Source organism: Magallana gigas, chromosome 9, assembly GCF_963853765.1.
Source record: "Magallana gigas chromosome 9, xbMagGiga1.1, whole genome shotgun sequence".
Classification (NCBI taxonomy): Eukaryota; Metazoa; Mollusca; class Bivalvia; order Ostreida; family Ostreidae; genus Magallana; species Magallana gigas.
In genome coordinates this window covers 25,921,935-25,935,289 of record NC_088861.1, presented here as the reverse complement: position 1 = coordinate 25,935,289, position 13,355 = coordinate 25,921,935, and the positions used below count along the sequence as shown (strand labels likewise).

At 33.5% G+C, this 13,355-nt stretch overlaps 1 protein-coding gene across 4 annotated transcripts in view; it reads left to right on the top strand.

Annotated features, from left to right (window-relative positions):
• The window catches only part of LOC105339956 (pyrokinin-1 receptor), a 37,158-nt gene extending 24,765 nt beyond the window's left edge, over positions 1–12,393 (top strand). For all 4 annotated transcript variants that reach the window (XM_066071622.1, XM_066071623.1, XM_011445750.4 and 1 more), the window contains exons 2-4: positions 8,223–8,762; positions 11,033–11,158; positions 11,781–12,393. In XM_066071622.1, coding sequence (XP_065927694.1) covers positions 8,223–8,762; positions 11,033–11,158; positions 11,781–12,343 — 1,229 coding nt within the window. In that variant the 3' untranslated portion in view covers positions 12,344–12,393. The remainder of the gene's footprint in view (positions 1–8,222; positions 8,763–11,032; positions 11,159–11,780) is intronic.
• Positions 12,394–13,355: the final 962 nt, after the last annotated feature.

The following is a 13,355-nucleotide window of genomic DNA, read 5'->3' as shown; positions in this document are numbered from 1 at the left end:
CAGTCAGATGTCTTACTGAAGCTGTCGTAAACATTATGTTCGCTCTTTTATTAAAAAGATTCTCTAATAACTTTTTTATATAACTGGGGAAAATGAATGACATTCATTAAATGTTATTTTATTTTATTCATTTATTTTTTGCGAAATGATTTTTTATAGCTGATTCTTAAAATATGAATAGAATATTATACTTTATTCATCGCTAATTTCATTTGAGTTGTCCAATTGGGAATAAATAAATGGGGTAAATGATTGACATGTAACTCGATTTAGGAGGGTCATATTCATAAGGTATTTTTTGTTTATTTTTGGAGGGGGGGGGGGGTCACCGTGAAGTGATAGACAATGCCCGGATGAGGTCAATGTCCTGAGTTACAATAGAGCAAGACGAACTGACATAACTTTGACTTGACAATGCAGTTCGTCTTGACATCAGAGAATAAGACAGCTTCAAGGATCACTCCGAGCCATTAACATCACTTACATATGTCCCTGTCTCATCATGACTAATGTCGGTCTGAAATTCTCTTTGATTTTTCCAGTGTAAGTGGTAGCACATGGAAAGGTAAATGACATCATTTATGAAGATTTTCATCTTCCTGCTTTTTATTCATGAATTAAGTGTTGGTCATAAAAAAAATTTAAGTGAGGAGTTTTTAAAAAAACAAAACGTTGTAAACAAGATTGTCACTTGTCAGATGTCGTGTGCCTTAAGTGTAGTAAGGTTATTTTCGCTATCTTTATCAGATGCTTATAATGCTCCGCATTATTAACGCTCTGTTGCAATCAATGGAGTATTTTGAATGAAGAATCGAAAATGAATGACCATTAAAAGGATCATTGCAAAAATATATAACAAGTTACATGCTTTAAAGATAAAACATGCATTTTGAATTTAAAAGCTAATGTGATGTTTTCAATGGGATTTTTTTTTAAAAAACTGAATGGGAAAAATCTGTAACTTGTAACTTGTTATGAAAGATCATTTTATCAGTATTAGAATGAACATCGCCACACGCTATTAACCTTTCCGCATGCCTGCATGCATCATCGACTTGTAGTTGATTGGACCCATGCATAAGGCATAGGGTTATGGGAATTATTGGAAAATATACTTCGATAGAGCATTTTCAAGAAATGAACTTTCTGATTGCTTCATTGTTGATTCAGAACAGAAGAATGTCGGACCAAGTAGACAATATCCAAAACAGTAGGCGGTACGACGAAACAATTTAAAGCGTGGGAAGAAGGAAATATTAAATCAAACTTTTGTTATGAAAACACAACAAGGACAAAACAGTTTCCTTAAGTTTATCCTAAGTATATGCAATTGTGCTGAAAAGATGTAATTTTTTAAATTTGAAATATTTCGCTCATTTTGATTGCTACGAAATTGGACTGAGAAATCTCTAGTACGTGTAATATTATTTGCCACCCTGATGAACCTATAGTATCGTTGCGCATCTTAAAATGCATAGCGTGTTATTTTTTCTGTTTTAATTGGTGACCATGAACTTTTTGCCATTGCTCTAATAAAGAGAAAGCTGATCAAATATTGTGAACATCAACAGTGCTTTATTTTCTCCCTCTCGTGTATACCAATAAAAACTTGATTTTTCCCCCTAGGGATAAAGATCGCTTCGTGCATTGGAGCTCTTGTTCTCCGGAGATTTGTTCGATGAAATCTCAATGAATGTTAGTGCTTTGGTCTGGTTACATTCAGAGATAATTCGGCAGCTACAGGGGAGGGGAATCTCTCTCGCACTGGGAGGTTATTAATTGTTTGTGTATGGTTGCGTGCAAAAGAGAGATTCGCAGAGCTGAAATGAATAATTTCTTTAATTGTAGTCGTCAATTTCCATGGACCTGGCACTTTTTTTTGCCATGAGCTTTTTTCCTCTTGTAACAATGCATATAAAATATAATGAAAAAAAATTCTAACCCAGGTTTTCCTCACTCGAATTTTATGTTTATCAACTGCACAGTGGGGCTATCATACTAAGAATACCTCGAAATCGTAACTTTAAGATCTTTTGCTATCGCTCATTAGAAGATAAAAATCTAGTTTTTAATTTAAAATTGTTATAAGATAGATGTAAGATAATCAATTAGCATCGAACTTTTGCCAGTAATGATAGTTGTTGATTTCAATAATAAAAATTTCACTAATTAACGTTAGTATGATTAACATCGTTTAGTCTTGCCAACTGTATACCATTTGTAGCTATAATGCGTCATTTGATTTTGAAATTATAACACTTTTTCAAGTGTTTTCCAGCTATGTACACCATTTCGTAGTAAAAGAAAGGTCCTTGCTGTACCTTTACACCAATCAACGAAGTTTGATTTAAATCTCAACTTCATGGAAATCTCTGTATTATAGGTAAATCAAATTTGCAACTTTCCTTGCAGATTTTTCTAAGTATCAGTATGTACATGAAAGTTCAGGAAATTGCATTAAAAACCATTAATATTAAAATTCAATATTTTACAGAAATATTTGTTTTAGCCAAAATATTCAAAAAATGGAAAAGACTTGATAAAATTCAATCCATACAGATGCAAATCATCAACTAAGTATCATGCTATAGAATATATTTCTCTTTGTCATCGAAAAGATATCAATATGTAATAAATTTCTTATCCGTGATGTATGATATTTCAGGCTTAAATGTTAATGGCTACATGAAATCATTTGTCCCTAAGAAACGCCATAAGTTTTGGTGTTATTACTTTAATAACGGATCGATGGCTGTTATATATGTCCCTCGTTTGTTCATATTGTCTCCGCATATTGCACAAGTATATGTTTATCAACGAAGATCTGTCTTTCTGTGGCAATAAGTATGTATGTATGTCGGTTTGTAAGATAAATTTCATCTAGACTGTAGTTTTAGTGAATATACCCCCCTTCATTAAAAAAAGACGAAACAATGTGGGATGACATGTTGTAACACATTATCATGAATCATAATCTCGGTTACATAATCTGTCTTTTCGTATTATGGTTGCAAATTTACCAATAGGGAATAAATTAATAGGTCATCGGCTTTGAACAAATGAAATCACGAGACGGATGCTGAGTTAATTTTATCCCAATCGAATTCCTACTTTCTTTAATTCTGTAGAAATCGGATTTAAAAGGTCTGAAATACACACGAAGCATTTCGAATACTCTTCCATTCCTCTTGAAAACACACTGATTTTGTAAACTATTACTAGTAACTAAAACTATCGTTTAAGATATTCACTCTTTCGAAATATATAGATGTAATAGGTTTCAAATTTCACGCGTATATTAAACCGTAAAATGAATGGACCATTGAATAATAATTTAAGGTAATTTTTCCAATGATTTTATAAAAAATTTCCTTTATGATTTTGAAACTCGATCAAGAAATTTTTTAAAGCTTAAATATGGACACATTTCATGAGTCTACGATATATGACAGCTATTCAGAAGCTCTTCATCACCTGGAATTATGACTGGGGAGCGTTAATGTCGCATCAAGAAAGCAATTATGTCTATCATGCGACTAATTGTTTTTGTTTTTTTGGCTTTTTTCTCGGGCATGCAACTGATATCATGACTTACATGCGTCACTGTCATACTCTCACACTAAGCTATTAATTAAGGTACATGCAATAAGTCGGCACAAACGTGAAACTTTTTATCCGTAATACAATTGCAGTTCCGGCACAAATCTGCGAGAACACACTAAACCCATCCTTTGTGTTTAAAAACAAGTTTTGACAGATGTACCATATTACAACACTCTTTTAATTCCTGTGATCCCAAGAAGCATGGGAATGCCATGCAATTCTGTTTACGACCCTGTTCCGCATTCTGCCACTCGTAGATAAATGCATGCTGTGGGCTGTATTCAGCACACCCCCTGACGACACCCCAGGGGACCAGCTGTTTTATGGAAGGAAAATTAACAAGAAAACGTGCAAAACTCGCGCATTTTCATGCAACTCAAATACATGTCGATAGTCTAATGCATTCTTACATTCTTGCGGTAAAAAAAAAAATCCATGTGGGCAAAATTCTGCAGAGGACCTTTAATTAGTATTCATGTTGTTAATTAACTTCTTATCATAAATATAACTTCAACGAAAAGAGATCACAGTGCTTATTTGTCTCAAAAATAAGGTTTCCGTATCAGACTGTAAGACTTAATGAGATGCTGTTCGCTCACTTTTGGATAAACAGGATAGCGCAAAGTAGCACCATGCGTGTTATAAACTGAAATGGATTATCAGTACTTCTGCTTTCCCCGGCCTTAGTTAATCTAGTACATGTACTATATGTACATGTACTATACTGATTAGACTGTAAATCAAACATGTATTATATAATAGTACATGTCCTTAAGGTCGTATACATAATTTTAATATTCTTTGCAATGATATACATTATTATTTGGTCTTTAGTCTATCAATGTAAAAATAAGGGAGGCACACTTAATATAAAAAGGTACTTCTATTAATGTTCGACAAAACACCCCCCCCCCCCCCAAAAAAAAAAAACTAAAACAAAAACAAAACAAAAATAACCCCCACCATTACCGCAAATTAAAACTGTTTCTTGGTTTCGTGGTGATTTGTTACTACAGTCCTATCGCCGACTCCCTTCAACCACGTGACATCGACAATAATTAATTAAAGAAATAATCATGTTTAGAAATCTACTCTATCCTAAAGCATTGTTGATGAATTCTACTTGTACAATCTAAGTTATTTTTTTATAGTAGTTTTCGTTTTTAAAAACACTGGTCAACAAACGCTAACAATAATTAAAGCATAAAAAATGGTGTCTGATTTTCAATGCAAAACATGAGGGAAATAGTGAATCGATGAGCCGTTAGAGGAATATTGATAGGATTTGGATATTAAGTATTCCCCGCTCGAATAGCTTGATGGCAGTTCTTACAGCATCAACGATCTTTTGAGTTGATACGGCATGGAAACGGAATAAATATCCATACATTGCTTGAAATACTCTAATTTTTGCTTAATATTGCGAGCCACGATGGAAAGACGAATTCGAAACCTATATTTAAAAAATAAATAAATAAAAACTCATTGATTGATTGAATGATTGATTGATCAGGTTTCATACACGTTCCTAAGAAAACCGAAATACCGGGTTAACGAGATATATCATTTCTAATATATAAAAGTGAACATCTGCAGTAAATCTATATAGAGCATCATTGCTAATAAAGGCGATGACACTGGTTAAATGAAAATTAATAAAGTTGATAGAGGCTTCATCTTGATTTGAACGATATGTAAGGATTAGCCATACGTTCCTCCATTACCCAGATTGCTCGTAATCGCCTCACTCAGTGGCGCCGACTCAATACGGTATAGATATTGTTCTTTCCGTTTTGGCTCGCTTTTACTTAAGCACAAGAATGCCACCTATCACTCCCATTATAGCCTGATTATCAAACTAATGGCTGTCTGAAGAAGGAAACGACTGTCATATAGCGGCCGCCTTTTGACATATCTTTACATTTAACGCTGTAATCGTTTTGGATTCCGCCATTCCGAAAAAACTGGATCAGCCATTTGTGGATTAAGGGCGAATAATTGCGGGTAAATTTATTGACATGGAGTTGTTCTAGTGGCGATGTGATACATCATGTTAATATTTCGGTTTTTCCGAAGATTGTCTCATCCTGTTTTGAAAGAAGTACACGGGACCCCCTCTATAGTTTTTTTTATGACCAACTAATGTGTGCGTGTACAAGAGTAACCCAATGATCGTTAGAAATTTGGGGTAAAACATTCACCCGACCTCCCTCCACACTCATAAACTATTTTGATGGTAGTATATTCGTTTAGAATTACTGTTACGCGCATGCTTAAAATTTACAGTTACTTTCATCAGTCCCAATTTGAGAAATTTTACATGAAATAATTGCAAACAAAAATGCATTTTTAATAACTAGTATCATCAGTAAAAAAAAACGCAATTTTTTTAGAACCATTTTAACAAGAGCTTGGACTTTGGGTAGTTGTGTCAAACAGCTATGTTACCTAGGCCTGTCTGTTTCATTGCTGGCCTCTCAAATATGGCTCTTTGAAACCAACAAGCCGTGTCAGGCTTTTGAGCTAAGAATACACAATCGGTGTATATTTCGCATGAAACCACATCATTTTTAACTTGTTTTGACGTAAGAAATGGACAATTAGATGCTACTGAAAGTCCAATTAAGCTCTTGCTCAAATGGTTTTAAGTGAGGATGAGGGCTTTATGATATGGCCACCCACAGTTGTTTCAAAAGGTCCGAGGTCTTACTTTAAATAATATATTCTTTCCTGTGATTTTTTGTTTGATTTCAATCACGGAAAATCATAATAATTATATTCTCTTTTATATTTTAGGTACTTGATACTGTAGCATCCTAATTAAACGCGAGAAATTAATATTCGCGTAATATCGCGAGAAGCAACCCTCTTGATTTTAAAATCTTGCTTTTATTTTTCAGACTGTTTTGAACTACAGGAAATAATTACAAAAATTTGGTGATCGCGATTTTACATTCTCGTGATTTGATACAAAAACAGCGGAATCGCGGAATAACGTATTCGTGTAAAATGAGGAATTTACAGTAATCGAAACATTCGATATAACAATTATTTAGCTAGCTAGGGAGAAGTAAACATAGCATTTATTTTTATATAAGAGCATGTACTAATAATCTTTATTTAGAACAGTTTGATGTCGCTAGGATACGTGTTTTCAGATCCTTGATTTGATTGGTTAATTAGATATTGAATCTCGAATTTCGAATCTTGAATCTCGTATTTCGAATCTCGTATTTTGAATCTCGTATCTCGAATGATCCTTCTCGGCTTTCGTAGATAGGTCTAGATGTTTGTTCCGATAGTCTTTTACAGTGTATTTTAAATGAATCGGGTTACTGAATTTTCTGGAGTTTTTTCGGCACTGATCTTTATCTGATATTGTCTCCACATTATCAAAGACTGTTTATTCTAAATAAAGACATTTCTTACTTATTTCTATTCTGGGTTTGAAGCGCATTCATTTATTCATTATCTCAACCTTATAGTTTGCAAACTGTTCCTAATACCAATTACGCCAGATTCCGATGCTCAGGGAATTTTTGTCTTTGAAATGAATATAAATCGTGTATTATTGCGATGCGAAGAAATTCGAATGCATTTGTATGCCCAAGTGAGCGAAGCTAATCATGTTGAAAAGTCCTTCCAGACCTATTTTTCGGAATGTTCAGGTGATATTTCATTCCATAACGCCACAGCAGTATAATCTTTTGCCTATTATACCATTGATATTTTTTTTTGGTCAAGCATATTGAGTTATGAAAGCCCCTGAAACCTAAACGTATAATGATATCATAAAAAGGAAAAAAAGATGTTCTCTCAGCCACCTTTGCTATAAATCTGCCTCGCTCGTTGGGCTATAAATTTGTCTCTATATCATAAAACGGAAAAGAAAGTGTTTTCAGGATACGAAAGCTAAATGGCTGTTTATGCGATAACTCTTCATCTACAATGTTATTCCATTTTAATGGAGATGTAATGGAGCAGCTAAGTGATTCAATTGATAGTATGATACCAGGCCTTTAGCACTGGCAAATCTCTCTCTCTCTCTCTCTCTCTCTCTCTCTCTCTCTCTCTCTCTCTCTCTCTCTCTCTCTCTCTCTCTCTCTCTCAGCAAATGCAGGGTATATCTTTTATCATTTCATTGCCCTTCAAAGAAAACATCATTTTATTGATGTAAAATTTCGCCATATTCTTAACTTGTGACTAAGCTATTAATATAACATTCAAATGAAATGGATCTCGTATCAAAGAGTAATATTTTATCTGACACCAATTATATAAAATTGCTGAAATTGTTTCAAAGAAAAATTTATTACCTGCTCTACATTTTTTTTTTACTATAAAATCAAATTAGGAACATAAATTTTCCGAGACATGAAAATAAAAGCGTTTTCTACAACCGTACACGTCCATCATTTTGCTTTTTATGACCATCATGTTATATCACAATTATTAAAAGTATCAATTGTATGAGCATATAGATTATCATGATACATTCATCTACGCAGAAAAACCCTAGTATTCTCTCTCAATCAATCACCCGTTATGATAAATATTGGTATATTAAATTTATTTATGACACATATTCTATTGAAACGTTCCCTTTTTTTTCGTTGTAGCGTTGCCACCGGAAGTTTACACCATCTGGGAAGCGTATCCATGGAGATTCGGCGAGCCATTTTGCATATTCAAGGCCTTCCTCTTAGAATGGACCTCGTATGCATCTGTGCTGACCATAACAGGATTCACTGTGGAACGCTACATCGCAATATGTCACCCAATAACGGGACAAAAAGTGACGCGACAATCCAGAGCTTTCAAATGCATCATTTGCATATGGATAATATCAGCATGCTGTGCTCTGCCCTATCCGTTTCACACACGCACATTTTATTATCTGAATGATCCGAGGACTAATCTGCCAATTACAGACACATTATTGTGCAACATTCCTGTAGAATGGCATAAGCGCATGATCGTCATGTTTCAGGTGTCAACGTTCGCTTTCTTTTTTCTTCCAATGACTGTTATAACAATTATGTATATTTTGATCGGAATTCGACTGCGCAGGACGGAAGTGGATACATCCATGGGAATCCAATACAAAGGGGCGCTATCCACGACCGCTAGAGCTAGGAAAGCTGTTCTAAAGATGCTAGGTACGAATTTCATGAAGGATATAAATTTATAATTACATTTCACATATTTTTTATTGCATGGACAGATACTGTGGTTGTAACACTAAAAATAACACAGTGTACAGAAAATGACAAGTTTTATTTTGACGTCACCAACGTTGAACAATGTTAAATGCAACGTCACTAGCGAAAATCAATGTTCACGCTTGTGGCTGTTACAGTGGCTCTTCAAATTTATATGAAATTGCCCTTGATATAGGACAGGATTTTTAAGGTATAAATCACATTTACAGAAAAACCAAGAAGTTAAAAAAATATAAATACATGTATAAGCATTAAATCATTATTTTTTTTTAAAAAATACATGTATAGTCTCATAACTTCAATTTTGAATATTCGAGAGTTATCGAACAATGCTGAGTATTGAGTATCGTAAAGGTGAATTCAATGAAACAAGTATTCTAAGAGTACCTATTGCATATTAAGGCACCCCGATTTTAAAACAATTGTCCTTTTATGTGCTGAAAAAGTTTTGAGAATTCGGTATGATATTTTTTATGAAAGGAAGAACCCGATTAGAAAAAGAGTCTTTTTAAAATTCATTTCTTCATTCTTTTTTAGCAATCTTAATAAAACTCAAATTTGATCTATAGTTTCTCATTACAAATCTACACCGCAAGTTTCAATTCAATTCACCAAACCATAATGAAGAAAAAAAAATCTGGAAAACGAAGTTGAGACGGAATGACAGACAGTGATAAAAAATATAGTTCTTCGGTTTAAACAGCGTTAGGGAGCAAATAAAATAGTACTTGTAACAGTGATTGCACTGTAAATCTTTATGTATGAGTCGTACTAATTAACCTTTTACTAAACGAATGCTGTTTTGAAGATGTGAATCTATGTGTGGCATTGCTATCATATTTCGTGTTTTTGTCTTTAAAAAAACCGGAACTGCGTCAGAAAAGTCATTTAGATAGTTATTTCCTATTGGGGGGCTATTTGATTTCATTTGTTTTTTTCAATCGTTATATCATGGTTAACCTTGCAAAAAATGAGAAAAAAGTGAAAAGGTTAATTGGTTTAAGATTAAGGTATGCTTACCTCCAAAATACCGACTTTGCTGGAAGGTTCATCAGTATTTAAAATGTTTAACACAGAGGGAAAAAAATTAAAGTCATTATCTAAGTACTTCAGTTACTACCTCAAACCTTACTTCATTCACATTCTTTGAATACTCCATCAAATAATGCAAATAGAATAGGGTTAATTAAATAATTGAAAGATGAAAAAAAAATAATTGTATAAACTGCAAAGGGATCGATTGGGTTTAGAAAAGTCAGCATGAACGCGAATAAAATCAACCTTGAGACAAAAAACTTGATTACGGTACTCGATCAAACGTTTTCTACAACTGTCACAAAAATTATAGCAGAGCTTCAGGGCTTCATAAAAACTCTAAATTTAGAGGCTTGTAATACAATAATTGGCAGTTGAAATTACATTTCCAATTCAGTTGTCTTGTTTTGAAAATCCGTTTGGAAGGATTTACACTCTCTTCCTCCTTCTGTTTAATTCTTTCTCTCCATCATGTAAATACGCGTGTATGCAATGAGATGTCGAGTTCTCGTAAAAATGTTTAAATACTTAGTCAAACTGTACAGAAATGAAGGGGGAAAAGATCAAAACAACTGGTAACAAAAATGAAAGCCAAGGTCATTCTGTACATAACTGTCGGTATGTTTATATCAGACAAAATATCACTGCAACAACTAACATTGTTTGCCACTTAAGCAGGGCTGAGAAGGGAATCCAGATGATACCATTTCTCATCAAATTTTGCAACAAAGTCAGACGGTCTGCAATAAATGAGGCCTTATCAGTGCAATCTGTGTGTATAGTTATCGAAGTATGTTACATTTCTAATTACATGTTACACCGCGATCAAAGAATAACACTTCAGGCGAGATGACACCGCGATGGATGCTGCTCAGCCTTTATATTTCTTTTCCAGCGTCTAGCTTTTGATGATGGTGTAAATTTAGAAACCATTAATAAAACCAAATCAATGTCAAAATCTCTACCAACAAATGCAATTGAAATTGTAACCTTTTCAGTGTTAGATTGTTTTATTTTGAAATTTTTTAAAGAAAGACGATCTCTCTCTCTCTCTCTCTCTCTCTCTCTCTCTCTCTCTCTCTCTCTCTCTCTCTCTCTCTCTCTCTCTCCTGTACAACAACAATGAATAATTGCATTTTCAATTATTTGATTTTTCTGTTATATATCCACAGTGGCCGTAGTGGTAGCCTTCTTCCTGTGCTGGGCGCCATTTCACGCACAAAGACTAATGACTCTATACGTCAAGGACTGGAGCCCGGAGTCCATGGAATTCCACAGCCATTTGTTTTACATATCAGGTACATCTACCTTTTCAAAGGTGAACATTTTATAGGCCACACACCACAGATTAGTATATCGGACTTCGTTGCATGGTGTCAAACAATTCAGCATTGATTAATTATTATTTCAATCAAAATTTCAAATAAATAGTATATTTTGATGAAATGAAAATTAGAATTTTTTGCCTTTTCAAATCTTACAATAAAAAAACGGTTGCATAATTTATATTTTTAGAACCGAAACAGTTGGTTTGGGAAACTAAAGATTAATGATTATTTTCTTTAATTTGTTATATCGACGCTCCATAGACCCAAGCAATCAACCTCTCTAGCCGAATTAACTTCAATAAAATTGGACACGTTGGCAAAATTAAATTTCCTTCGATTCAGTTAATTTACCGTTTTACGTATCGAATTGTCATTGCGGGACTGTTTTTCGTTTGATCAGGTAGAAAACTCGCCGTTACATGTATCAAATAAAATAGCCATGACCTCGAATGTGAATCGTTGATAGAATGCTTTGGAGTTTTTTTTAAGTATATTATAATTTTTAACAGTCAATTGGATTTTTAGCTAGGACAGGAGACTATTAATTGACGACACGTTTTTGACTCAGTGTTTTTCTTTCGTTTCTTTTCAGGTGTTCTATATTTTGTAAGTTCGACGGTAAATCCAATTCTATATAACCTATTATCCAGGAAATTCCGCTACGCATTTAAAAGGACCTTTTGTCGGTGTTGTTTGAATTTGGAACCTTTCCCAACATTTTATAAACTGAAGGCAATATTCATCAACAGGAGCGATCAAAACACCGGATCCCCGAGCCCGAGGTTTATTTATCCCCAAAAGCCAGTTGGAATGGATACGTTCTTTAATAAACACGGTGGCAGTCTTTCTGCAAACAGTAGACCTGTTAAACAAGCATCGACCAAAGACACTGTTGTCAAGTGCTCGTCGTCAAGTAGTAGTTCGCATGCGCACTCGGACGGAAGACTCCATTTTATATGTCGTCACAAAAGTTGTAGCAGTAACAGGATTCGATTGAGCTTAGAAATCAACTCGGTGTATAAACAGTTTAATAATGCATCGTGTCAGGATATCGAAACACTAAGAAAAATGAAGTGTTTCAAACAATTATCTAAGTTTGATTCCAAGGAAGGGGACACGGAAAAAGAGTATGACGTCACAGCGAGTCTGATATGATTATTTGGGAAAATATTGGCATAATCATATCAATGACATAATTATTGTATATTTTTAATATAAATACAAAAAAAGAATATTTGTTATATGAATTTTTGTTTGATTTCTTACAACAAATTAAAATCGTTCTATTGCATGAACAGCAAAACCCAATTTCAAGAACATAAAGCATATTTGTCATGAATTTGCATTTAAATGCAACATTAGAATTGACTATGTTCAAACCTTATCGTTCGACATGACATTTTGGGTAAAAGTATATGTAGCCGAGCAGTCAAAGAATAATAAATAGGGTTTCTGATTACTTCATTTGTATAATGAATATAGATGTATTGACTTACAAAATAATACATGTGTATGAGAAAACTGACAAAATGAAACAAAAACATTTAGCTTTAAGTTATCACAAATACATTATACGTTTCATCCAAAAATCAATTACAGTGCGTGCTGTAACGAAAGCTAACTTTTGAACTTTACAGACACATTCCAAGTATTTAACTTCAATTACAAAAATACACTTAAGTATTGACAATGCAACGAGAAAAACCCTAGAGACTAATCATTTACACTGACAAGTACATGGAAAACGTAAGGTAATGTGAAATTGACATATCATAAGATGCTACGGATATAGACTGGATAGTATATTGTGGAAAAGGTATACTGCCTAATTACTTAAATACTCAATTAGAATATAGGTAACATATATACATATAGCTTAAATAATTGGTTAATATTATTAACCAATGAAATTACAGGTAGGAAAAACTCAATGAACTTGCGCAGTAAAACTTTGACTGATGTAAATTTCAGATTTTATTGAATAAAACGAAAAATACAAAAATACAAAACGAATAAATACAATAATAAAATAATTAAAAAACTTTAAGGTGTTTCGTACTAATATTGTTTGTATTTCATTTTTTCCAAAAAGGCAATTGGTGGTGGAAATATACAAAAAGCGAATGTGCAAACGTTTAGATACATATTGTCTTTATATATCAATTGC